Source organism: Canis lupus, chromosome 17 (assembly GCF_048164855.1).
Source record: "Canis lupus baileyi chromosome 17, mCanLup2.hap1, whole genome shotgun sequence".
NCBI classification, from domain to species: domain Eukaryota; kingdom Metazoa; phylum Chordata; class Mammalia; order Carnivora; family Canidae; genus Canis; species Canis lupus.
The window spans coordinates 58,080,325-58,107,114 of NC_132854.1; the positions used below are offsets into that span (position 1 = coordinate 58,080,325).

The 26,790-nt window shown below is 41.3% G+C and overlaps 1 protein-coding gene and 1 long non-coding RNA gene across 4 annotated transcripts in view; one reads left to right on the forward strand and one right to left on the reverse strand.

Moving 5' to 3' along the window:
• Window positions 1-16,256, reverse strand: part of MED4 (mediator complex subunit 4) — a 56,439-nt gene extending 40,183 nt beyond the window's left edge. Inside the window, exons 1-2 of one of the 3 annotated variants that reach the window (XM_072783104.1) lie at window positions 16,099-16,256; window positions 15,758-15,870 (exon numbers count right to left, since the gene is read on the reverse strand). In XM_072783104.1, the coding sequence (XP_072639205.1) occupies window positions 15,758-15,780 (23 nt within the window). In that variant the 5' untranslated portion in view covers window positions 15,781-15,870; window positions 16,099-16,256. Of the gene's footprint in view, window positions 1-6,193; window positions 6,264-6,714; window positions 6,892-15,757; window positions 15,871-16,098 lie in introns of those variants that run through there. The other 2 variants (XM_072783105.1, XM_072783106.1) reach the window with 2 other exon arrangements.
• Window positions 16,257-21,420: 5,164 nt separating this feature from the next.
• Window positions 21,421-25,414, forward strand: LOC140608435 (uncharacterized). The gene is made up of 3 exons (XR_012010471.1): window positions 21,421-21,531; window positions 21,950-22,144; window positions 23,207-25,414. It is a non-coding gene; the product is annotated as an uncharacterized lncRNA (long non-coding RNA).
• Window positions 25,415-26,790: the final 1,376 nt, after the last annotated feature.

Sequence of the window (26,790 nt, forward strand, 5' to 3'; positions counted from 1 at the left end):
GTTTCTGGGACGACTGAGCAGTCCTCATGACAGATAGACCGTGGGGAAGTGAGGGGCAGAGGAGCTTGAGGAATGGAGTCAGTGTGGTCTTGCTTGCAGACTTCAGAGTGGCAGTGGTGAACCATATTTGGGGTTGAGGGATGTGGTCAGTCAGCACCACAGGGCACCCACAGCAAAATCCATCTCCCCTGCCCCAGGGCAACTCAGCTAAGACTGACAAGATGGAATAATAAGAGCTCAGGATCCATTGACCCCTTCCAAAAACTGAAGGAATGGCCCCCTATTGAAGGCCCTTGCAGACATAGAAGCAGCCAGTTGTAGACAGCACGCCTAGGAACTGAAGGAGCTGGGGGGATGCAGGGGTCTGCAGTTGGCCTCCCCGAGCTTTGCCGACCTTTGGGAAGAGGTGGTAGCCCAAGCATGGTCATCAGACAACGCATTCATCAAGGTGGGTATGTTGGAAGTGGGGGCCAAACATACTGTACGAAGGGAAAACTTGATTCCTGGAAGACTGTTCTGCAGCAATTGCTGCTGTTAGAGAGATAGTGGACCTGGGTGTTTAAGGGCATGGACTTGGGAGCCAAATACTAGGGCTTCAATCTTCTCTTGATTTCTTTTACTCTGAGACTTTGAGTGGATTTCCTCATCTCCTAGGTCTACTACTTCATCAGGTTAATAAGCACACCTGCATCTCAGAGTGGGTTAGGAAGACTAGTGTAAATAATCCGAGTCAATGCTGACACATAATAAGGACTTGGCAAATATTAACGTACATTAAAGCATGACCTGGTTTGTGAATGTGAATCATATCTTATGTGTCCAAACACAGGCAAGATTCCTACATAATTGCCCGTAGAACAGTAGTTGGTTATGGAATGGTGACGAGAGAGAATGAACCCGGGCATGAATCAAAAGCATATTCCGTGTATGCTCTTTTTTTCTAAGACACTCAAAAATCCCTTGTTGAAGGGCGACTGGGTGGCTCAGTCGGTGAGGTGTCTACCTTTGGCTCAGGTCATGAGCCCCAAGGGTCCTGGCATTGAGCTGCATTGGGCTCCCTGCTCAGTGGGGAGTCTGCTTCTCCTTCTCCCTCTGTCTCCCCGCCCCTCACTCTCCCTCTCTCAAAATAAATAAATAAAATCTTTTTGAAAGTCTGCTGTGGATCTCAAGTATTTATGGAACATAGTTTGGAAACCATATTGGACCAAAATTAAAAGCTATATATCCTAGGGGCACCTGGGTGGCTCAGTTGGTGGAGCATGTGACTCTTGATCTTGGGGTTGTGGTCTCGAGGCCCACATTGGGTGTAGAGATATCTTAAAAAATAGAATCTTAAACACACACCCACACACAATATATATATATCCTAAACCGATTACAGTGAGGTCAGGTATACGGCCCACTCGTGTTAGCATAACCAGAGGCAACTTTTAAAGTTGGGCCCACTAAAGACATTCCTTTCAACATTTGGTGCCTGTGCCAACAGGTGTGATCTTGATTTTTATTTAAAGAGTTTATGGTTGACAATGCCAGGGAAAACATTTAACAGATCAGCTTAGAGGAACTAAAAATCTGTTATTTGGGGTTACAGTGTGTGAATACACACAGAGGCCACTAAAACACGTATAATAGGACTTCGGTGAGATGGTGAATAAAAATTTAAGTGCCTGTGAATTTCATATACTAATACAAATAATAATGTTTTAAACAAAGGGCACAAAAAGATAATGGGCAAGTTAGAAAACATTGACTAAGAAATTAGCAACCACCTCCGATTTGCCCAGGGCAGTTAGAAGAACTGGCCAGGGTTTTTGTTAAGTTATTTAGGTCATTTAAAACAACTACACGAACTGTAATTTCTGTTTCTGTTTAAAGGTGGGGGGGGGGGGCTTTGAAAGATCGATTGTCATTCAAAGTTAACTCAAGCTTAAATCTGAGAATCATTAATTTTTACGGCCTTGGTGGTGACTGTTGAGGGAAAGGCCCAAGGGGAAAGTAATCTCTGGCCTCTGGGAGTTCTTTGTCTCACATCTACCCTCCCCTGCGGGTCCTTTCCCCTCTCCGTTCCTTACCTTTGTCTCCCCCACGTCGCAAAGGGTTAGGAGTTGAGTTTCATGTATTTAATTACACATGCCTGGCAGGAAAAACACCGTGGACAAGGCTGTGATCAAATGATAAGGCTACAGACAGCGACTAATTAAGAACGCCAAGCATATGAGAACACTTTCGTTATTTCCGAATACAGACTAATAAAGGCAATGTTTTATGTATTTAATAACATAAATTCTATATTATTATGCTGATAGACAACCAGGCATAAGTGGCACATGCAAATTATACTTTCATGGTTTAAATCTTCTCACTTTTGGTCTACACAGCAGTGTCATCAAGGCAAAGCAGGGTTGGGGCAAAGAGAACCAAGGCCAGAATTGGCTGATGGAGCAGAAGACACATGAAAACAGGCCCCACATTCCTGGCAGTGAAAGGGCTTGCTCTAGAAGGAGAGGAAAGAAGGATAAAATCCTAAGGGTGAGAGATGCCTGGGGGGCTCAGCGATTGAGCACTTGCCTTAGGCTCAGGGCCTGACCCTGGAGACCCGGGATCGAGTCCCACATCAGACTCCCTGCATGGAGCCTGCTTCTCCCTCTGCCTGTGTCTCTGCCTCTCTCTGTGTATCTCTCATGAATAAATAAAATCTTAAAACAAAAAAAATTCCTAAGGGTGAGTAAAGGAATCATTGTTCACGTTGAGATGGGAAGGAGCAGGATAGGGATGGATGGAGAGGGCTTTTCAAAGAAGGAAAGGGCTAAAAAAAAATAATAAAATAAAATAAAAAACTAAAAAAGAAGGAAGGGGCTCTGGTCAAGTAGGTGGGCTTGTTCTTAAGCAAAAGATGATCCTTGTAAATACTTCGGAGGTTCCTTCAGATATTTTTAAGGCCAATTGAGAGTTTTCTTGTTCTCATCTCCCACCTCCCCCTACGCCCTCAAAACGTGTACGGTGCCCCAACTTCCTTAAGCAGGGAATCAAGTTTTTCATTCCACAATTGGAGATGATGCTTGAGAAGCAGACCAGCTGGCAGAGGTAACATAAATCTCTTTCTCACTAAAATGTTAATAGCTGCTACTGGGTCCTTTGCTATTTTGATAGGAAGAGGAACTACGAGAACTTCTCCTTGGGAAGGAGGCCCAAGCTTGAAAAGGCTTCCCAAAGAAGAGGAAGAACAAGAGAAGCAACTCATGGTTATGGCATCCTTATGTGTCAGGTTCTTGTTCTAAGCGCTTTGCGTGAATTAACGTGTTCAGTCCCCACATCACCCTGTCTGAGGGACACACTATGACTAATCATCGATTTACAGATGAGGACACTGAGTCACGGAGAGGTTAGGGAAGTTGCCTAGGGTCATACTGGTAGGGCCGAGGTTTGAATTCCAGCATTTCTAGTCCTAGTGTCCAGACACTTGGCCATGGCTGAAAGAAAACTGACTCAGAGAGAAGATGGCCCAGAAAACAGAACTCTCCTATGTGACTGATGTTCCCTGAGGTCAGCTTATGCCCTCCCAAGGGTCAGGGACAAGGTGTCCAGAGGTTGTAGATCCGCCACTTACAGGAAGACCAGCAGAGGTTACTAGGCTTAGTCCTATGGAACACGGTGACACCCTCTCGGTCCCACGTGTACACTGTTCAGCGGCCTGAATTAGTGATCCTGGTGCGGTTATTGCAGCGTCTGTGCCTCTGAGTCCACATTCGGAAACTGGGTTATTTCCACTTGCCAGCTCTCTGACTCAGAGGAATGCAGAGGCCTAATGGGCTGATACATGCAAAGTGCTTTGAGCCATAAACCAGGACTAACTGAATTTTTAGAGAACAGTATGACTTGGCAGTGGTATTTAAGTTGGCATAAATGATAGAATATTCTCCGAGTAGCTTCTTTGGCTGTTCTCGGGCAAGCCGGCCGGTCCACCCTGGCAGCCTTAGTTCTTCTCTAGACTTTCACGCTGAACGGCGCTAACAGAGAGCCGTCTGGTGGACCTGGGCAATCCCCTGTAGTCTGGGATCATTCAAATTATGTAGAGATAAGGATTCCTAATTCAAAATAACAATCTTCCAGCCTGGACCTTGAAAGCCACTGCTTATCAAAAAAGATAAAAAGAACTGGACCCGCTCCAAGGAAACATTTAACCTAATTGCAAACACCATACCTTAGCACTTAATTCAAAGGAGAGTGATCTAACTGACACCACCAAGGGCAGAACCAGTTGCAAACTAAAGAAATAATAAATAATAATAACGATTTACAAAGAGATGTGGGTAAGGAGATACCAGAGACTAGAAGAATGGGGAAAGAAGGAGTCTCGGGTGTAGCTATGATTAGGACCAACAGGCACAAAAAGAAATATAAAGGTAGGGTTTTCTAAAAAGAAAAAATGTGCCTGATTAATACTGTCTAATGGAATTTCCCTCCCATTTTTTACAGCATAGACGTATTAGTTGTCAACCTATGTTTTCAAATAAATGATAGCGGAACAGTGATTCATGATATTTTTAATAGATACAGTCATCAACTCAATGATATTCATGCCTTGTGTTCATGTTTTTTAAGGGGCAGAGTCATACCTGAGCACAGTCATGCCCCTCCAGACCTGAGAAAGGAAGCAATCATTGTGAGCTAATAAATAAACACGACCAGCGGGAATCAAAGGGGGGACATTCAGGAGCAGAAATGGGGCAGCTTAAAATAGTTTTCAAAAGAGTCTGAGAGCAAAGGAAGGACACCGAACAACGAAAGGAAGGTGGTGGACGGTCAAGACCATACGGTATTGAGAAACTACAAATCCAAAAGAAGGAAAATAAAAGACAGTTCTACAGATTGCTGTTGTGATTCAAGCCATCTCAGATAAAATCTATAACAAATTTCCAAAAAAATTTAGGTGCAATAAATTTGATTTTAAGATGCTATGCTTTCTATTTTGGCAGCATTTTCTCATATCTGCAGACACTTACTCTTGAGGCACTCAAGGCTCTCCTCATGCCTCACAAAAGGGAAAATACTGATGTGGATTCATTAGTGTGAGAGTAAAGACAGGTATCAACTTCCCAGGAGAATTTACAAGCTAAAGCTCATCTTTCCACGAGAAGGAAGTTTTAGATGGAAAGCTTGTGGAAGAGGCACGAGAACCTTCCGCCCGCCCCTTCTCCCACATCTCACTGAAGGCACGTTTCTGGTTTTGCCTCTGTCTTCCGTGGTCCCATTTATGACGATGGTTGTTATCTGGTTCACAGACTCATCTTCCCGTTGTCTTTGCCCATATTGAAAGAGTTTCCTTCCAACAAAACAAAACAAAACAAAACAAAACAAAACAAAACAAAAAAAACATAAAAAACAAACAAACAAAAAAACCACAATGGGATTTGTGTAAGGAAAAGGTCATTTCGGTAAAATGGTGCCATGGTGGTTTGCTATGTCCAATCGATGATAAGGTCATTGAAAACCCACTAAAGAGCAGGGCAGAGTAAGGGGGGCCAGTAGCCATTGCACATACAAACGTTCACTGCTTTTGCTGACAACTGGGGCGCAGGGGCCGATGCTCCAAGTCTCCAAGCCAAAGCTTGTTTACAAGGAGGTGAAGGATAGCTTCCTTGGCCACGGTCCGCAAGCCGCCCTACTCTGTCCTGAACTCGATAGGAGGAGGGTGGAGTAGGCACACAGAATTTTGACAATGCTCCAGTTCTTTGCACCCCAAATATTTACTGAGACAGTTGGGTCATTCTTTAGAGATGCCGGGCCTAACCTACAAAAGCTGGCAGAGGGACAGGAGGAGAAAGGGCTCCCTCTGTTTGGTAAAGACGGGCTCACTGGGTCTAGAGTAATTGCCAACGCAGCGGTACAGAAATACAAGAATTGTCCCACACACCGTCTTCAAACCCATCACCCGTTTGAAAACCCAGCTTCAGGGCGGCTCGCCTATGCAGGCCCCACGTAGGGATTTCTGAATCTCTAGGCAGCCGTTTCCGCTGCCTAGAAAAGCCTTCCCCTCATCTAGAGTCTACCTTTTCTTCTGGATGCTTCTGCAGCTGTCTCCACATCCCACTTCCTGTTTTAAGCCGCTCCCAGTATCCCAGCCCACAGTGATCACTTTGTTTTTCAGCCTCCCACACCACTCGCCTAGCGCTGGTAATTCTGTGGCATTTACCTGTTTATCCATTCAGCTCCCCATTGCCAGCATCAGGCTTGGCACCTAGCAGCCAACCTTCACTCTGTGCCTAGAAGTGATGATAAGTTGTTATTTAGACAGGTGTAAGCATGCCCGTCTCAAGTTCATGTCCATGTGATTTTTATGTAATTTTAAAACTCCAATGAAAGGTTTTCCAAGGTTAAGATATTTGAAATATCCTAAATCCTTAACATGTAGTCATTTTCAGACAGCATGGGTTTTATTAGGGTGCATAAGAAACAACACTCAGCCGATGTGCTGTCAAAGGAAGAACAAGTACCTAGAGAGAGTGACAGGAACAAAGAAAGGATCCATACAGTCCTAAACCCACACTGGTATGACCAACTGATCCAGTTCTACCACTGGAAGTCCCACGTCCCGGACAACCCCTCAATCCCAGACAAACCAGCACAGTCAGTCACCTACCAGCTGGCCAAGGAGCATTTTGACAAGAAGCAAAGTTTTAAACAATGGGCTGAGCCCCCTTTCTCTTCTCTCACCTCAAATCCTAGTTCCATGGGCTTCTGCAAAGACGCTCTACTCTTCGAAGACAAGTACCCAGTTCCCAGGAAGGAATCCTGGGTTTATTCAATGCTCTCCACTTCAGAAGCAGTCTGAGGCCTGGGAGGACAAATGGTCAAGGGAAAAAGCTTTACACAAAGTTCTCACAAAACAGAAACTAAAAGGAATATTTGGAACAGGAAACTGTGACCTTTATGGCATGATTCCCAAAGGGAAAGTCAAAGGCAGAGAGACTCAGGAAGGCAAATGTCCAGAGTCCACAGGAACTCCAGCTTACACAGAACATTCCATACCAGGCCTGCTAATTGCAGAGCCAGAGCAGCTGGTGTGATAATGTTCCCTTGCAATCAACCCAACTGTGACAATTCGAGTGGATACATTAACAAGAAAACCCGGAACCTATGATTATGAGCACATCTGAATGTTGTCACACGGAGCAGAGAGTAGTAATATATGCGGAGCCACAAAGCTCCTTATCGCACAATAGACACGTTGGGAAAGCCAAAAGGGACCTCCAATGAGCATAACAATAACTGCACCGTAAACAATGGTGTATATTCAAAAATCAACGTCAGCTCTGTGGTTTGCAGAATGCTGGGAATTTTCTTCCATAGTAGAATGAAAAGCAAACATCATCATTTTCATCTGCGTCATGTTTAATGCAGCAACTCGGAACAATAAGAACAAAATTGGGAAATGGGAATTCTACTCTTTGTATCTCTACACTAACACTCAAGATAAAGGTGGAGTTGACTTATTTAAGTATAGATTTCTGGGGGCGCCTGGCTGGCTCGGTCTGTAGCTCATGCAACTCTTGATCTCAGGGTTGTGAGTTCGAACCTCACGTAGGGTGTAGAGATTAGTAAAAAAAATAATAATAATAATAAAACTTAAAAAAAAAAAAAAAAAGTCTAGATTTCTGTGACTAAAAATGTTCCCGCGTCCTGTGGCACACGAGTAGGGAAGGCAGCTTGGCCTAGAGCTGAAATTTAGGGTACATGGTGCAGGATGTAATCTTACCACCAGAGGGTATTGTTTCCTCTTCCGGATGGTTGGCCTGTTTATGTAACCAGAGACTAACCCTCCACCAGCCCCCACTAAAAAAATGGGCCAGGCCAGATCACAGCAAAGTGGATTAATCTGTAATATTCCCATAAATTCCCTCTTGTCCTCCCGCTTTAGAGAGAGTTCAGTTTTCTCTATGTTGAGAGACTCACGCTTGGCAGCAAGCCAACCCACACAAACTGTATGTGGAAAACAGATCACACCCCTCTTGCTGGGTCAAAACAAGAGGATGGCCACTTAGGAAATGAGCCCAGTGGGTATTTCTGATCATCTCTCGAGGCAGGAGTTTCAGGGGAGCTCAGCGGCTGGGGGACTGAGCAGGAGGGATTTCAGGGCCAGCCTGGCCTCCTGCTTGAATTTTGATGGAAGCTGATTTACAACTGAAAAAGGTCCCCTGGCCTCTCGTTAGAGAACCAAAAGCCTAGGAAAGTTACCAGAGATTCTGACAACTTCCAAAGTCAGCCAGGGAATCTGTCCCAGCCCATTAGTCTGCTGAATTTAGAAAGCTGGGCCCTGGAAAGGTGCCCCAGCAAGATGCCCAAGGGAGTCAGATTGAATCCGGCTAAATGCTTACTCTGGAAAAAGGAAGGCTTTGTCCCCTGCAGCCCGCTCAGTGCCAGAGGCTCTGTCCGGGAGACCGGCTGCAAGTACAGAAATATGGGATATTAGGTCATCCGCCCCGCCGAAGGCAAATCCAACAAATCCACACTTCAGGTCAATAGATAATTTCCATTTTCCTAATACTTGTTCATCGTGAAAACTTCAGACAATACAGAGGACCGAGTAACAAGTGAGGGACTTCCCTCTCACAGCCGGCCCACTCCCCCCAGTCCCACTTGCCAGGAGTATTCACTGTTGGTGATTTGCTCATAGTTCTCAGGGCCTCCAGTTTCTACAAATAATAATAAAAAAAAGATTGATCAGTTTATCTATCTCTCCATCTATCCATCCCACGCATCTCTCAACCGCCCATCTGATTCCATCTTATTTTTGCAAAAAAGGAGGCACTAACATATATATTCTTCTTCTTGAGTTGTTCACTCCACAGATCACTGAGTTTTTCCATCTATCTCATTCTTTTCAATAGCGACACAGTGTCCCATTGTACAGATGTCCCATGATTTTATTTCATCCTTGAGCTATTGATGGACATTTATGCTGGTTCCAATTTCTTTCTTTCTTTCTTTCTTTCTTTCTTTCTTTCTTTCTTTCTTTCTTTCTTTCTTTCTTCTTCTTTTTTTTTAAGATTTCATATATTTATTCATGAGAGACACAGAGAGAGAGAGGCAGAGACACAGGCAGAGGGAGAAGCAGGCTCAAGGCAGGGAGCCTGCCGTGGGACTTGATCCCAGGTCTCCAGGATCAGGCCCTGGGCTGAAGGCGGTGCTAAACCGTTGAGCCACCTGGGCTGCCCCTCAATTTCTTTTTTTCCCCCAATTTCTTTTTCTATTACAAAACTGCTCTAATAAATTCTTAATTAAAAGAAATTATTATGAATGGGTATGTTGTGTTAAGGATCATACATTGTGCTAAGCCCTCTATCAGATAGCAAGACAAATAAAATATATTGTTGCCTACTTGGAGTTTACCCTCTAGTGGGGAAAACTATAAATACCTGACGTATGAAAAAAAAAAGACTCAAATACTAAGTCATTATGCAAATAATATTTTAAACCAATAACATTCCCTGCCCAGGGAGCAGGGAAGGGAAGCATCCAGTTCTAATAGCTGGATTAGGAGAGGTTTCATGAGTGGACTTCATCTGTGTGGAGATTTGCTTCAGTGTATTCGATGCAGGGAAGTTGAGGTAGAAGCTTGTAGAATTCTTAACAAAGTCATCCTTTTCACCATGCACTGACATACGATTTTTGCTGTCTGAATTTCCTTCAGCAAATATAATTTTCAGAAAGGCCTGGGAGTGCTTTGTCCTCCTTCTAAGCTTATTTTGCTGGGTTTAGTCTGAAACTGGAAACTCACTCCAAATAAGCCACACGGTACTGCTTTTTTGCCCTACCTCAAAATTTTCTGGGTGAAAGTATGTTCTCCAAATCAGGCACGTCATAATCTGCTGAATTATTCTCGTTACGTGTGGCGTGACTGTCCAGAAAAAGACCTTTTATCAGTACACTAAATCCAACAATGTGTTTTAAAAAGAAAACGTGGACTAACTCACTTGTGATAACAAATCTCTTTAAGTCAGAATCCTCCCGGCAACCACGTAAACATGCTGAAGGGAGAGTTTTTATTTTTAAGCAATCTTAATTAGCAGGTCTTTTTCTTATTAACATCTTCAAAGTGCTTTGAGCTCCTCCCCAGATGAAAGCTTCTGTGTGCGTACAAATTATTATTATGCTCACAAAATACACACACTAAATGCAGGAAAAGTGCAAACGGTTTAACTCCGCAGCCTGTGATGCCCTTGAGACACTTTGATCTGCCAATAGAGCCATCAATTATTCCATATCCTTCACTCTCTAAATGCACGCATCAAAGCATTCTCATGCACACCCTTGTGAATCCAGCTGTTTATTCCAAAATAGTTCCTCTTAATTAACCCTTGTTTCCTTTCCCCTTTGTTGGCAGTTGCTGATTCAGCGTTACTTCTTTCGAGGAGAAGGTATATGCAACCTTGGCTTTGGAATGGAAAATAACTCCTTTTTTTTTTTTTTCTCCACAAAGGGGGGTCATGACGTGAAAGATCTATATTCATAAAGGTTCTTTGATGACCTGGAAAATGCAGGTGATAGAGTAAGTGAGGAAAAGCATGGTACAAAAATGTATGGAGCGTTCTCTCAACTGTACTGGTAGTAGTTGCTAATAGGAATTGAATACGATCGTCTCGCTTGCTGGCCTCAGTGCTTTACCCATGCAAGACACTCTCATCTTCATCGAGAGGTGACTGTTGTCATCTCCCGTGTAGCCATAAAGACACGGAAACTCAGAAAGGTTAAATGATGAAGTTCTGTCTGGGTCCAAAGCCTGTTCCCTTAGTGACAGTCATGCTGCCTGTCAACAGTCACTGTCCCTCAGTAGAGAGATTTGGGATGATTTATTTTTTTCTCCCAACTTTTTATACTTCATGCATTTTATTTTTTTATTTTAATTTATTTTTTTATTGGTGTTCAATTTGTCAACATATAGAATAACACCCAGTGCTCATCCCATCAAGTGCCCCCCTCAGTGCCCGTCACCCAGTCACCCCCACCCCCCGCCCACCTCCCCTTCCACCACCCCTAGTTCGTTTCCCAGAGTTAGGAGTCTCTCATGTTCTGTCTCCCTTTCTGATATTTCCCACTCATTTTTTCTCCTTTCCCCTTTATTCCCTTTCACTATTTTTTATATTCCCCAAATGAATGAGACCATATAATGTTTGTCCTTCTCCGATTGACTTATTTCACTCAGCATCATACCCTCCAGGTCCACCCACATAGAAGCAAATGGTGGGTATTTGTCATTTCTTATGGCTGAGGAATATTCCACTGTACACATAAACCACATCTTCTTTATCCATTCATCTTTCGATGGACACCGAGGCTCCTTCCACAGTTGGGCTATTGTGGACATTGCTGCTTTAAACATTGGGGTGCAGGTGTCCTGGTATTTCATTACATCTGTATCTTTGGGGTAAATCCCCAGCAGTGCAATTGCTGGGTCGTAGGGCAGATTTATTTTTAACTCTTTGAGGAACCTCCACACAGTTTTCCAGAGTGGCTGTACCAGGTCACATTTCCAGCAACAGTGCAAGAGGGTTCCCCTTTCTCCACATCCTCTCCAACATTTACTTCATGCATTTTAAAAGGAATCGAACTCACATACTAACCACATGAATTAATCAAATAAAAATAAAGAAGGCATTGTTTATGGGCGTGCTGACTTGGGATAAATACAAGAAACATGTCATTAAACTCAGCGTTTTCTGGGTCTTTACTTCCCTGTCTTTAAAACGAAGGGATTGAACCAAGAGATTTCAGAGGCACCTCTCAGTTCTAATGCGCGTCTTTTAGTTCCTGATTTTGCCGTAGAATGGCCCTTTCCTTCAAAAATAAGTAGGTTCTGATTCCCTAAATTTGCTCAAAGAACTCTGTTAAGCAGTGAGGGGAGAACCGCAGAACTGAATGTTAAATGAATCCAGGTTGTGATTCACCTTTGAACACAAGAGAAGAATAAAGACTACTTTTGTTAATGATGAATATTGAATAAGTACTCGTGTAAAGTTATTATGTAATTAATCCATTATCATCGTAAGTGAAGGATACGCACATTTTTCTGATCTAATTCCAGAGTAAAAGACAAGTTGCCTTGAAACTCAGGGCCAGGTCTTTTTCTGACCAGGGTTTAGTTTGGACATGTCTGGAATGCAGGAGTGAGAAACCCTTTGAAACAACACGGAGAGTGGGTGTTTCCAGCTGAGAGGAGCATTTGATCTTTTCTTGGAAAATAACTACCTGCACTACAAAGGAAGCTTGCTCGTCCCCACAGAGGGACACAGGAAGCAAGTGGCACCAACCATGAAGAAAGGACAGAACCATCTATAATACTATAAATGTTGAGATGTCTGGGAAGCATGAACAATGTTTATTTCTGGCCACAGAGCACTGTACTTATTTCTTATTCCTATTTCTGAGAGTAATGAGTCCTCACTTTCTTTATTTGGAACTCTTTCTCATGCCCGGAGTTGCATTTTTCAACGAGAGAAATGTAAAGATTTAGCACGAAATGGGTGTTCAATAAATATTAACTTGTTGAAGGAAGCATATTATTATTTAAGCTTTGATTAGAAGTATAGTTTTTTTTTTTTTTTTTTTAAGTGAGACTTGGGAACAGTACTCTTTCCTTGATGAATGTCTCCATCTTCAAAAAAAAAAAAAAAAAAAGAATGTCTCCATCTTCTACAGATGCTAGATTCTTCATATAAACCATCAACTTTAAAAAAAAAACACTTTCCATACCATGTAGATCAAAGATTCAAATAGAAAAAAATGAAATCATGATAGAGTTAACACTATAATAATTAAAAATTTCAGTGTGGCAACAAGAGCAACAAAAACATACAAAATAAGGAAAAAAAATGGATGAAAGTTCTCAAAGTTTATAAACTTGCAGTTATAAAATAAAGAAGCCTCAGGGATGTCATGTACAGCATCGTGACTCTAGTTAGTAATACTGTATTGTATATTTGAAAGTTGCTAAGAGAGTAGATCTCGAAAGTCCTCATCACAAGGGAAAAACAATTTTTGTCACAATGTAGGGCAACAGGTATTAACTAGACTAGTTGTAGTGATCACTTTGCAAATGTTTACAAATATCAAATCATTATGTTGTATACTTGAAACTAATATAATGTTAGAGGTCAATTATACCTCAAAGAATAATAATAAGGAGGCTAAGAGATAATAATAAATAAGAACAAACAGATAAAAAAGACTTGTAATTCATATCAAGATCAAAATGCATCTACTAATGTATAAGAAGTTCCCAGCAATTGATAAGAAAACGACCAATGATCCAACAGAAACAAGAGGGGGGAAAATGAACTAAGAGTTCACAGAAAAAGCAACACATATAGCTCTTAAGCCTAAGAAAAAAACGCTCAATTTAACTCCTAATTTGTGAAAATGCAACTGTTTTAAGTTGTTTTTGCCCTCCCCATCAGATTGGCAAAAATCTCCAAATTTGATAACACGCTCCGCATTCAAGACCTTGGGAAAGGAAGCCTTTGCATTATGGGTAGAACAGTAATTTGGTATAACCTCCACGAAGGGCAATTTGGGAGATTTGCTATGGAACGAATGAAGTATAAACGTCAGGACTCCTCACTTGCACAGGCCCCCTTTGAGGCCCTGGGAAGAGTCCCAACAATTTTTTAATGTGTTATGGTGTTTTTGAGAACTTTGCAAAATAAGGTATTTTAATCACAATTGGTTAAAGCCATTGTTCTCTTTCCACTCAGACTTCCTCTCCATCTGCTTTCCTTTGTGAAGGATAGCATTGGAATGGCATCAGGAGCTCCTCAAATCAGGTAAAGGAAGCCGACTTGGAGGGACATTCAGCTTAGATTTAGTAGGAAATATTTATGTGCTGTGCAGTCACTTCCCTGAGAGCCAGGTTACTGCTAGGCATCCTGGGATTGGACCGGTTTCCACAGATACTTCTACTACTCCCTTTGCCAACCACCTGCTAGGCTGACTACCAGCTGCTACAGAAATATGAATATGTCTTCTGGTGCCTGGTATTAGAATCATGTAGGTAGTGGAAAAGAAACGAAGCTTGATATAAATGGAGCCAGAAACCGATCTGTGGGAAATTATTTTAATCATTAGGTATGTAAAATTATAAGCAGGATGCTTACTTTTTACAGATATCTGGTCAAAATGGATATTTTTGCCTGCCAGGATATACTTGATTATGTAGAGATTATAAATGCACCAGATATTTATAATCTTTTTAAAAATGGGAATCGCATGAAATAGAATTGATCAGCATTCCTGAGTTGTAGGACACAAATTTGTAGCAGCACCACACATCGCAAGCATGTTTGTGTGAAATTGAATGCCTTATGAATCCCAACTGTCAAAAATTTTTTAAAAAAATTTTCAGCCAACCATGCTAAAGAGAAGACTGAGTTATCTTTCTGCTTTCTGCTCTGAAATGATATCACAAAACTGTGGCCATAGAAGAGGTAATTTGTGTATGCAGCCAAAAAAGGGGGGGTGGGAGTGAGAAAGGCATTATAGGGATATGCCAGGCAGTTCTTTAGTACAGATTTTATGTTATTTTTCAAGATTCTGTGATATTCATGGCATTTTTCAGCTTTTTAAAATTTAAAAATCTATTGTGATTTTCTTTCATATTCTATATAAATATTTATTTGCTTTCATATTCAAAAAATATTCATTTTGTACCTACTTTGAATTAGATAATTTTGTATCCTTTTTCTTAGTGAAGGCCCACAAAATTATCTTCAGGCTCCATACAACCTGAATCCATCTTTGTAGTTTACCCAAACCCCAGAAAATCTTAAGTGTGGGAATTTATCTTACAGTTGTTCTTCACATGTGTGAAATGATGTGTGTATGATTATTCAGAGCCAAATTGTTTGTAATAAAAAAAGGGTTGAACTCAATAGTTTGAACAGATTATGGCGTACAGGCACAAAATGTAATACTACACAACTCTGAAAAATGAAGACACACTCTATATTCTGATATGAAAAGGGCTATGTGACGTACTGTTCAATGAATAAACCATGGGTCAGGACGATGTGTGTAGTATGCTACTTTTTATTTTAAAAATAAGCAGGAAGAATGGAATCATATATTTACCTTTGAGGAAGTAGGTTCTGAAAATTAATAAAAGTGATTGCAAGGAGGGAGCATTGAGTGGAATGGACACAGAAGAGGGAGTGAGATTTGCTCACCGTTTACCTCTATATGAGAGATGTTAATAACTTTCTGAAGGTAAACTTTAAGATACTGACTTTCACTTTGGCCACACTTATGGGGTGGGGAATGGGCAAGGGTCATCTTTTGACACCTCTTTGAAATACTAATTTAGTTGCTCATTAGCCTTCAGCTTTAAATTCATACCTATTCATTTTAGCATTATTTATACATAGTCAGCCTACAACCAAAGGAATTGTGACAACAACCTGACTGAAGTTACTATAAACATTCAAAAAATTGCATAATACCAATGAAAATATTTAATTATAAGAAAAATTTAAAATTAGCTTACTTGAAAAGAAACAAAGGCAAAAAATGGGTTTTATTGTCCTTAATATCCCATTCATATAAAGCAAAAGGAAGCTCTCAAAATTAAGTATGAACAATGGACAGGAATATTTCAGTCAGAAAAGGAGAAAAAAAACATAAAAAGATTAAAGTAGGAAGCCATCATTAGTTTCACCCTCTCCTGCAACTCCATATCTAATATATTGCAAAATAGTGTCAATCTTACCTGCTAAGTGTCTTCACCATCATCCTCTCATCACCCTAATTAAGGTTAAGACTAGTGCAGCACCCCTTAAGTGGGCTCCTTGCACTCTCTGTAGCTCTTCTTCATTGCATTCTCTGCACAGAGATATCATTTTTAAAAGACTAATCTAATTATATCTCAACTCCACACACCATTAAGACCCTTTCCTGACCTTCCATTGCTTAAAAAAGGTGAAGATCAAGATCCCTTAAGGATCCTTCTCATTTCAAGGGCTTTAAACAGTGATGTACCCTTCCCCCCACCGTATCCCATCCATCCATTCCCGTGAGTTAGTCAATGTTTGCTCACCCTTCAGATCTTACCTGAAAGCTCATTTTCTCAAGGAGAACTCCCAGACTAGGCCAGGACCCTGATACAAATCTGAGAAACACCCATGCGGCAGCTTCCTGGTGCTTAACACAGGTTTAATTCTAATTCACTGTGTCAGAAGTGCGAGTCGGTAGGGACTGCCCCTACCAATGACTCTACCAGGGCAGCAACTGTCCTTTGTGACCTCATTACCGCAGCACCAAGCATGCTGTCTGATGGCTGGGACAACATTTACACATTTGTTGAACAAATGAATGAACATTACTGATAATAAAAGAAGATAGGGACCTCAGAACTACATACTGATTTAACCTATAAAATTGGTAGAAATTAAAAAGGAAAGCCAGTGTCTACTTCTCATTACAGATATTCAGCACCCTTCTACCTTTAAAAAAAAGTGGTAAAAACTCAATGCAAAATTTACAATCTTAACCATTTTGAAATGTATAGTTCAGTAGTGTTAAGTATATTCGCACTGTTGTGCAATAGATCTCAAAGTTTTTCATCGTGCAACACTGAAACTATGTACCCATTAAACAATCACTCTTCATTTCCCTCATTCTCTAGCCCCTGGTAACAACCATTCTACTTTCTGCTTCTATGAAATTGACTGCTTTAGATACCTCATATAAGTGGAATCCTACAGGATTTGTCTTTTTGTGACTGACTTATTTCATTTAGTATAACGTCCTCGGGTTGCATGCGTGTTGGAGCATACAACAGGATCTCCTTCCTTTTTAAGGCTGTATAATTTTCCATTACATGTATATGCTACCTTTCATTTCTCCACTCCTCCATCAGTGGATATTTGGGTTGCTTCTATTTCTTGGTATTGTGAATAATGTTGCTATGGACATGAGCGTGCAAGTATCTCTTTGAGATCGTGGTTTCAATTCTTTTGCATATATATACCCAGAGAAGGATTGCTGGGTTTTTTTTTTTTTGGGGGGGGGTGGTGGTGGTGGTGAAATTCATATACCATCAAATTAACCATCGTAAAGTGAACAATTCAGTGGTGTTTAGTACATTTACAGTGTTGCACAAGCACCACCTCTATCTAGTTCCAAATCCATTTTCAACCTTCCAAAAAGAAATCCCATTACTCATTAAGCAGCTGCTCCTCATTCCCCCGGCCCCTGACAAACCAACAATCTCCTTTCTGTCTCTATGGATTTACCTATTCTAGGTATTTCAAGTGAATGGAATCGTACAACATGTGGTCCTTTGTGTCTAGCTTCTTTCGCTTAGAATGACGTTTTCAAGGCTTATACACATTGTAGCTTGTATCAATATTTCATTTCTTTTTTATGGATGAATACTACTCCACTATATGGATATGCCACATTTTGATTTATGCATTCATTTATTGATGGACACGGGTTGTTTCCACTTTTTGGCAATTGTGAGTAGTGCTGCTATGATTTCTTACCTTTTTGATGGACATGTAAACTGGTACCAAGCCTGCTGGTTCCTCATCTAGAGATGGTAACTGACAGGGATACTCCATCATGGTGCTTTGGCTGGGACTGACTCATCAGTGCCTCAGCCACTGGTGGCAAAATATTTTTAATAATGACAAGCAGGGATCCCTGGGTGGCGCAGTGGTTTGGCGCCTGCCTTTGGCCCAGGGCGTGATCCTGGAGACCCGGGATCGAATCCCACATCGGGCTCCTGGTGCATAGAGCCTGCTTCTCCCTCTGCCTGTGTCTCTGCCTCTCTCTCTCTCTCTGTGACTATCATAAATAAATAAATAAATAAATAAATAAATAAATAAATAAATAAATAGAATTATTTAAAAAAAATAATGACAAGCAAATTACCACAAGATTAATGTAAGAAAGTCATGTTCTGTTTTCCTGAGCCCCATAAAAAATTGAGACAGAAATGGGTTCTTGGCCAAGAATAGCCAAAGATAATCTGTCCAAGTGACCAATTACAGGGCCTGAAGTAAAAATTCAGTCTAAATAAGCATAATGACTATTGGCTGAGCCAATCAGATTACTTCTGTGGTGAAAATGAGCTGAAAATAAGGAAGAGTTGAGGAGGGACACCTGGGTGGCTCAGCGGTTGAGCGTCTGCCTTTGGCTCAGGGCATGATCCTGGGATCTGGGATCAAGTCTCACATTGGGCTTCCTACAGGGAGCCTTCTTCTCTCTTTCTTTCTTTTTTTATTTTATTTATTTATTATTTATTTTTTTTTGGGGGGGGGGAACCTTCTTCTCCCTCTGCCTATGTCTCTGCCTCTCTCTTGGTGTCTCTCATGAATAAATAAATAAAATCTAAAAAAATAAGAGTTGAGGAGTTGGTGATAGGAACAGAAGATAAAACAGACCAGTTGTTAATGGTGGATCTCTAGGGCAGAGCATCCTGAGCTGTGACTGTTGGAGGGTAACAAGGTGACAACCAGTCCTCAGAGCTCCCTGCATCCTGAATGACCTTCAGTTACAGCCTGCACGGCTCAGCTAATTCTTTTTCATTCTGTGACATTACATGAGGCTTGGCTTTATGGCCTGCATTCCTGTCCTGAATATTTCTCCAATTGTCATTCCTATAAACTTCTCAGTGACTGAAGTGACCTGAGTGACTCTTTGCATCCAAAGGAGCTTAAGGAAAACAGCTCTGAAAAGAAGTTAGGTTGTATATCAAGCACTTTATAATCATTCAGGCTCCATGAATGAGTAACTGCTCTCTGGAACCTCAGTCCAAGATAATCATCCCAAAGTCAGGAAAGCCATATGTACAAAGAAGTTAATCTCAACTTCAGTTTAATGTAAGAAATTGGAAATATGTGTCCAAATGTAGGAGAATGATTTTTAAAAGAAAAAAAAAAGGAAGTTACCTAAATTAAGTTACTTATTTATTCAGAATTATGCATATAAAGAGTTTTGTATTAACATTGGCATATTGTTATATGTAATCTTAATTGGAAAAAAAGCAAGAAGTATATATTCATTAGAAGAATATTCATAGAAAGAAACATGGCAAACTATGAATAGTGATTATACCAAAAACCTTTGGATGATTTTCCCCATATTTACATTTTTTAATGAAATGTGCATATGTTGTTTTTATAATGAGAAACAACTTTAAAAAATAGAAGCAGAATATAACATGGCTTTTAGACAAAATTAATCAGTCTATTCTAAATATTCTAAAAATACTTACTTATTGAAAAAGAGGGAAGGACCAAGACTTCAGTGCAAGTAGAAAACTAAAAGAAAAACATCATAGATTCTTGCAGGATTCAGTCTCCACTATATTCCTGGGGGAACCAGATGGGTCTCTGTTTTTCCAGAAGGTACAGGATACTGCGTTTTGTAGCAAGGACAAAGCACAGTTGGGGTAGCTGGGAACACCACCACTCTGACAGTTCTAAGCCCTTAATGGCTGAGAATGGCCAAGACACCGAGCTTATTAGAAAAATCTAGTGCTATTCCAGATGGCAGTTCCAACTGGCCAGATTTATAATTTTTCCATGTGGGTCAGAAACATATGCCCAGGATGTAGCATTGGCATTGTAGCAAGACTACAAGAACGCAGCCTATGAAAACTATTTGAATATTTGTTTCATTTGAATTTTATTCACTTTTCACACATGCTACTAAAGTATGCCCTTCAGCTGCTGAGCAAGCATGTATAGTGGCCGAATGGGCCAAAAGGTTAGAATCGTGACCCATTTTAATAATAACGGATCTTGAAAAATGTTTGTTCAAAAAGAAAACAAACAAACAATGGTGGCAGGGAGAGATTGAGTAATCAATTAATGGATTAAGCACTAAGTTATTGAGGGTTTACTATTTGCCAGGCACTGTAGTGAGCCTTGCGGATATTAATTCCTGCTCCCAGGGTGCACATATTCAACCAGGTAGGGTTACAAAGTAGGAGAGGGGAATACAACAAATGAAAAGAAGAAGTAAATTATGTAGCATGTTCAAGAGCTATGGAGAAAATAAAACAGTGGAAGGGATTAAAGAGAGTCAGTTGGCGGGTTTTTAGAGCATAAACAAAGAGATTAGGAAAGGTGACACAAGGATCTGAGCAGAAATATGAAGAACACATAGAGTAGAGCTCAGGAAAAGGGTTCCGGGCAAAGGGAACAGCAGATGTAAAAGCCCTGGAGCAGGATTGTCTCTGTCCTGTTCAGGGACAAGCAAGGAGGTCAGTGGCCTGGGAGCAGGTGACCAAAAGGGAGAGTCGTGAAGGAAGAGAGGTAATGGGGAAGGGCCACATCAGCTACAGTCTTGAAGGGCATCGTAAAAGAAGAAAGGGGACAGATGCATCAGCAGATGCTGATTAGCTGTGGAAGGTAATAAAAACAGATTTTGCAAAGATCATTCCAAGATCTTTAGCCCAAGTGACTGGGAGTAGGCGCAGTGTCATCAGCCAAGACAGGGAACAGAAGAGGAAGGACATATTTGCGCCACCGAGGGCATGAGAGGAGAGAAAGGGGACAAATTTTAAGTTTGTTTGGAAGGTAGTTCTTTTAAGTGCCTGTGGGGCCCCAGAAGTTTGAGTTGGAACCTCTGCAGCACAAATAGGTAATAATAATAGCAGTCAGATTGGAGATGCAATTGGTGAATTACCAACAGAGAGAGGAGTCCTCAAGTTATGAGAATGGATGAGCAGTGAGCAATGGCAAATGCTAATAAATGGTTGTTAAATCAACCCAGTGAAACGGCTCAGGGAGGGTGTTGGTTAGGATCTTCGTCATGTGAGGAACAGATAAGTGACCTCGGATATAGAGGTATTGTGAAGTTGCACAGAAAGCCAGAAGACATTCTTTGCTTTTTTTTTTTTTTTTTTTTTTTTTAAGAATTATTTTAGAAAGAGAGAGAGAGAGAATACAAATGCATGCGTGAGTGAGTGGCAGGGAAGGCAGGGGTGGGGAGGCAGGAAATCTGCAGCAGACTCCCTGCCTGCTAAGCACAGAGCCCTATGCAGGGCTCAGTCTCACAACCCATGAAACCCTGACCTGAGCCAAAACCAAGAGTCAGATGCTCACCAGCTAAGCCACCCAGGCACCCCCAGAAGACATTCTCAAATAGCAGCAAGACTCATGGGGCCTGAAAGGTCATCAGGATACAGTGAAGTTGTTGTGACTAGGTTACGTGTTCATCTGCCCAGCTCAGGCGTCCTTGTAGTCAAGTTCTCTCTGCCCCTGCTTCTCCTGCCCTTGATACAATATCTCTCTCTCATGCTCCCTCTCACTCTCTGTCCACATTCCTCATAAGAAATGAGCTCATTTATTTAGTTGGTTATCACCCTCCATAGAGAACACTTGGTTGGAGCTCTTGAGCCAGAGTAGCACCAAGGCCAACCAACAGATGCTGCCTTGAGATCAATCGGGTGCTCGTCTCGTGTCCAGGCAGTTGTGAGCAAGCAACACATGGCACCTGGCATGGAAAGAATTATTATGCAGTCATCAGGTGGGGGTTGTGTCACAGAAGGTACCCGGAGGCATTCCAGGGGTAGCAAAACAGTAGTATATGGCATCAAAAGGGCAAAAAAGGAGAGTCTTAAGGAGGCAATGTTCACAGGGATCATATGCGGCACACATAGGTAATGATTAATAGCAGTAATAATAATAGCAGCTATCATATTTGAGGGCTTACTATGCATCAAATGCTGTATATACTAAGTGCTTTACATAATTATCCCCCTTAACTTTTATGATTGTTCTGTGACATTGGTATTCCAATGCCAAACTAAGCAACTTTCCCACTACATCTGGTAAGTCGTGGAGCTGAAATTCAAAGCAACATCTTTGAATCCAGGAATCAGTTTATGGATTTATTCTCCAACATCATTTGTTGTTCATATATTTTGCATCTTGCATTGTTCTAGATACTTTCATGGAGCTTACATTCACAAGTGGAAGACAGGCCATCAATAGGTAAACAAATAATATAATTTAAAAGAGGAATAAAGGCCACATGAACTAGAAGAGGAGAACAGCCTATGCCTTGATTGAAGATGGAACGGGGGCATTGTTCCAGAGAGGATGAGCAGAGGAGCTTCTGTGAGGAGGTGACATTTGAGGTAAGACTTGAGGATGAAAAGGAACCAGCCATCCAAAGACCTGGGGAAAATCTTCCAGGCAAAAGGTACAGCAAATACTGGAGCCAGGCAGGAATTGCTCCGGTATTTGAAGATACAAGACAAGGCAGGAGTGAGGGGGGAGGAGGAGGAGCACTTAGAAGGGCAGGCAGGGGTCAGATCAAGTAGGTCTCAAGGAAGCCTGGGTTTTATTCTAATCACAAGGGTAAAATCCCTGGAGGGTTTTAATCAAGGGAAGATTACAATGCAGTTTGAGTTTTTAAAAGGCCATCTTGGTACTGTGTGCAAAAAAAAGAGAAGGAAGAATCTAGAGCAGAAGTCTAGGGGTGATGGGTGATGGAATGAGGTGGCATTGCAGAGAGTAAGGAGTGGCTGAGAGCTGACATCACTTGGGGATCGACCTGCTGCAAAAGATGCAGAAGAGAGGAATCAAGGTTTGTTCATTTTGATAAGAGTGGTGATAGTATCACAGATATGCACAAAAATGCCTTTAGGTTTTAGAGTCGCAAACTGAAGAATTTGAGTTCAATGTCACAATGACTATACTTTAAAAATACTTCAGTTCAAAAAAGTAGGTGAAATAAGCATGGTAGATGCTGGACCTATTGGTATTTATTAGACTATTTGCTCTACTTTTCAGGATGTTTGAGTTTTCCTAACAAAAGATTAAAAAAAAAAAAGATTTTATTCATTTATTCATGAGAGAGACACACACACACACACACACACAGAAAGAGAGAGAGAGAAAGGCACAGGTACAGGGAGAAGCAGGCTCAACACAGGGAGCCCCATGTGGGACTTGATCCCGGGTCTCCAGTATCATGCCCTGGGCTGAAGGCAGCACTAAACTGCTGAGCCACCGGGGCTGCCCTTGTTTTGTTTTTTAACCACTTTAGGTTTTTAGTCTGAAATGGAAAAGTTTGGGAGGAGCAGGTTTGAGGGTGAAGAGAATCAAGAGGTTTGTCCAAGTTTGGTATGAAAAGCCCAATAGGCATCCAAATGGAGATGTTCTAGACTCACTCTCCTCTTCTTCCTCTGTAACAGAACCCTGGTATTTAGCTGGCTCTACTGCTATCTGAAATAAAGACTATTTCCCAGCCTTCCTGGCAGCCAGGCCTGGCCATATGACTCTGTTTTGGATAACAAGATGTAAGTGGACATTTTGTGAAGAAACGAGAAAGCCTCCTTAAAGGGAATTGAGTCCACTGGAAAGTGAACACTTTTGTCTTCCACTTTTCTCCTATCGCAGTCTGGAATGTGTATGAAATGGCTGGATGTCCAGTAGCCAACTTGAAATAATGACATGCCCTGAGGATGGAAGCCAAGATCTGGGATAATAAAACAGATAAAGGGAAGTTCCCTGGGTCTCTGATGGTGATTAAGCCACCATGCAAGTCCTAGTTTGCTTTCCTTCAAGCTTATACATCAAATATATTTCCTTATATATTGAATAAGTATTCTTATATAATGAATTTTCATAAGCATTGAAAAAAATTACAAACTTTTATTTTGTTTAAGCACTATTATTTGGGCTTTTCCTGATAACATGCAACCTCATGTGAAACTAATCCTAAGGGCCAAAACTAGAGACATTGATTTGAGAGTCCATATCATAGAAATGGTATTTAAAACAGTGGGATTGGTGAGATTACCAAGTAGAGGTTGTAGAGAGAAGGCCTGAAATCAGTCAACATTTCCAAGTCAGACATAGAAGGCGGGACCAAAAAAAGAGCTACAAGGAAGAGTGAAATAAGTGGAAAACCAGGAGAGTGTGATGTCAATAAAGGCCAAGAGTCTAAATTATTTCTGGAAGGAAGGAGACTGAGCTATATCAAACACTACTGAGAAGTGAAGATAAGGACAGAGAATCGACCATTAGATGTAGCAAACTAGGAGCCACTGATGATCTTGGTGAGAGTCCTTTCAGTAGAGCGAAGACAGCCCTACTGAAGCAAATTGAAGAGTACGGGAGGGGAGAAGGTAGAGGAGGCAAATCTAGATGTCTCTTTTAAGATGTTTTGCTATAAAGAGGGTTGGGGAGGAGGCAATGGGTTCAAGGAAAAGTGTAAGATGTGCGATGTAAGGCAGGTCTGCAGACTGATAGGAGCGATCCACTAAAGGGAAGAATGGATAATGTGGGCGAAGGTGAAGAATTGTGGAAGTCAAGTCCTGGAGAAGGAAGACGAGATGGAATCCAGACCACACCAGGGAGGTTGACAGACATCGACCCACGGGAGAACAGTTCCAGGAAAATGGAGGAGCGAAATCTGATTGTGTGAGGTTCAGGAAGGACTGTGGAGCTAAACACACACACACATAAAATTAAACACATATATAAATGGTTGCCTCTGGGTAATTTGGGCTGATTTTTTTTTTCTTTCTGTGCTTCTTTATGCATTTCTGTGACTTGCAAATTTTCTAGGAGTACTCACTCCTGTCATAATTAGAAAAACCTGAAAAACATGAAAGAAAAGTAAAATCAACAAGTCTGTTCATTTCTATCTGTCTGGGACTAAGCTTGCCCCCAGGGATAGAGGAAGTGCAGCCAAGGCAGTTAGACCCAGAAGTGACCCTGCAGGAGGGCCTTACGCGTGAAGAAATATTCCTCCTTCTTTTTAAATCTCAAGTCCCCTCTTTGTTGAGATCTACTAACCACAAGCATTCTGGTAGGCAACACGCAATGGTACAGTCACTGTTCTATACAGTTCTATATTGTTCTATATGGGGCCAGGCTCAGGAGGTAGGCATGGGACATCACAAGCAGGAGAGCCTTGGAAGTTTAGGTAGATATGCAGTTAGCACTAGACATGCCAACCTGCAAGCAGCTGGCCAGCTCCAGTTCAAAAGTGGAACTGGTAGGGTCGGAGGTGGGTTCAGGAAGACCAAGCTAAGTCCCAGTAGGGCCCATCCCGCTGCTCCATCTCTCAGAGGCTTCCCAGTAAGGGAGCCCCATGCTGGTTATTGCCAAGTGAAGTTTCATGTACATTAACAGAGATGCACTCCGAGGACTGAAGGAAGAGAGCTCTCATCATGCAGCTTGGAACATGCCCCCATTACCAGACCATTCATCTGTCATGCATTATGCATTACGATATTTATAATCCCTAATTATACTGGAATTAAAAAAAAGATATTTATAATCCCACAATTACCTTATGAGCAGCACAATTATATCGCATTATATTAGTGTTTGTTTAAAAAGCACTGGGTTTTTAAATGGAGATATTTAAAATAAACCACATTTAAAACGAACCCTGTTTTAGTATTTCTTTATTTTTGTAATGAATAGACTTTACTTCTTAGAACAGTTTGGATTTTTTTTTAAAGATTTTGTTTCTTTGTTTGAGAGAGAGAGTGAGTGAAAGAGAGCATGAACGAGAGAAGAGGCAAATGGAGAGGGAGATGTAGACTCCCCACTGAGCAGGGAGCCCGATGGACGATGTGGGGCTCAATCCCAGGACCCTGAGATCATGACCTCAACCAAAAGCAGATGTTTAACCCATTGAGCCACCCAGGCCTCCCTGGAACAGTTCTAGATTTATGGAAAAGCGGAGCAGATAGTAGAGAGCGCCCATATCCTCCCCTCCCCCACCCGCACATGCAGTTTTTCCTATTATTAATATTTTGTGTTAGAGTATATTGGTAGTACATTTGCCACAGTTATTGAATCAATGTTGACACGTGATTTTTAACTGAAGTCCACAATGTACATTGTGGTTCACTCTTCGCATTGTACAGATCTCAGGTTTTAGGAAACCCGCAAGGTCGTATGTGCACCATCACAGTATCCTACAGACTAGCTTTGTTGCTTTAAAAATCCCGTGTTTTCCTGTCCCTTTCTCATTCCTCAAGCCTTGGGCCCTTGGTAACCACTGATCTTTTCCAGAAGGTCATGGAGGTGGAATCACACAGTATGTACCCTTTTCAGACTGACTTCTCTCACTTGGCAACACACACTTAAGGCTCCTCTATGTCTTTTTCTGGTTCATGTTTCATTTTTTTCTAACACAGAATAATGTTTCATTGTCCAGAGGTACCACAATTTATGTATCCCTTCATCTAGCGATGGGTCGCTTGGTGGCTTCCAAGTTTTAGCAATTATGAACAACCCTGCTAACAACAACCACGTCCAAGTTTTTGTGTAAACATACATTTCCAACTCCTTTGGGTAAAGTCAAGGAGTGAAAATTCTGGATCATATGGTAAGCGTATGTGCAGTTTTGAAGAAACCACCAAATCGTTTTCTGAAGTAGCTGTACCATTTTGCATTTCATCAGCAATGAAGGAGTTGCTTTTGCTCCAAGCCCTTACCAGCATTTGGTGTTGCCAATGTTCTGGATTTTAGCCATTCTCATAGGCATGTAGTAGGACATCTCATTTTAATTTGTAATTTCCTAATGACATAATTATGCTAAGGATCTTTTCATATGAGTGTTTGCCAACTATATATCTTCTTTGGTGAGGTATCTGTTTGGATCTTTAGCCCACCTTTAAATTGGGTTGTTTGTTTCCTTGTTTTAAGAGGGTTTAAGTTTTTGTTTTTATTTTTTTACTTTATCTTCGACTTAAGTCCTTGATCAGATGTGTGTTTTGCAAATATTTTCTTTGGTCTGTGTCTTGGTTTTTCA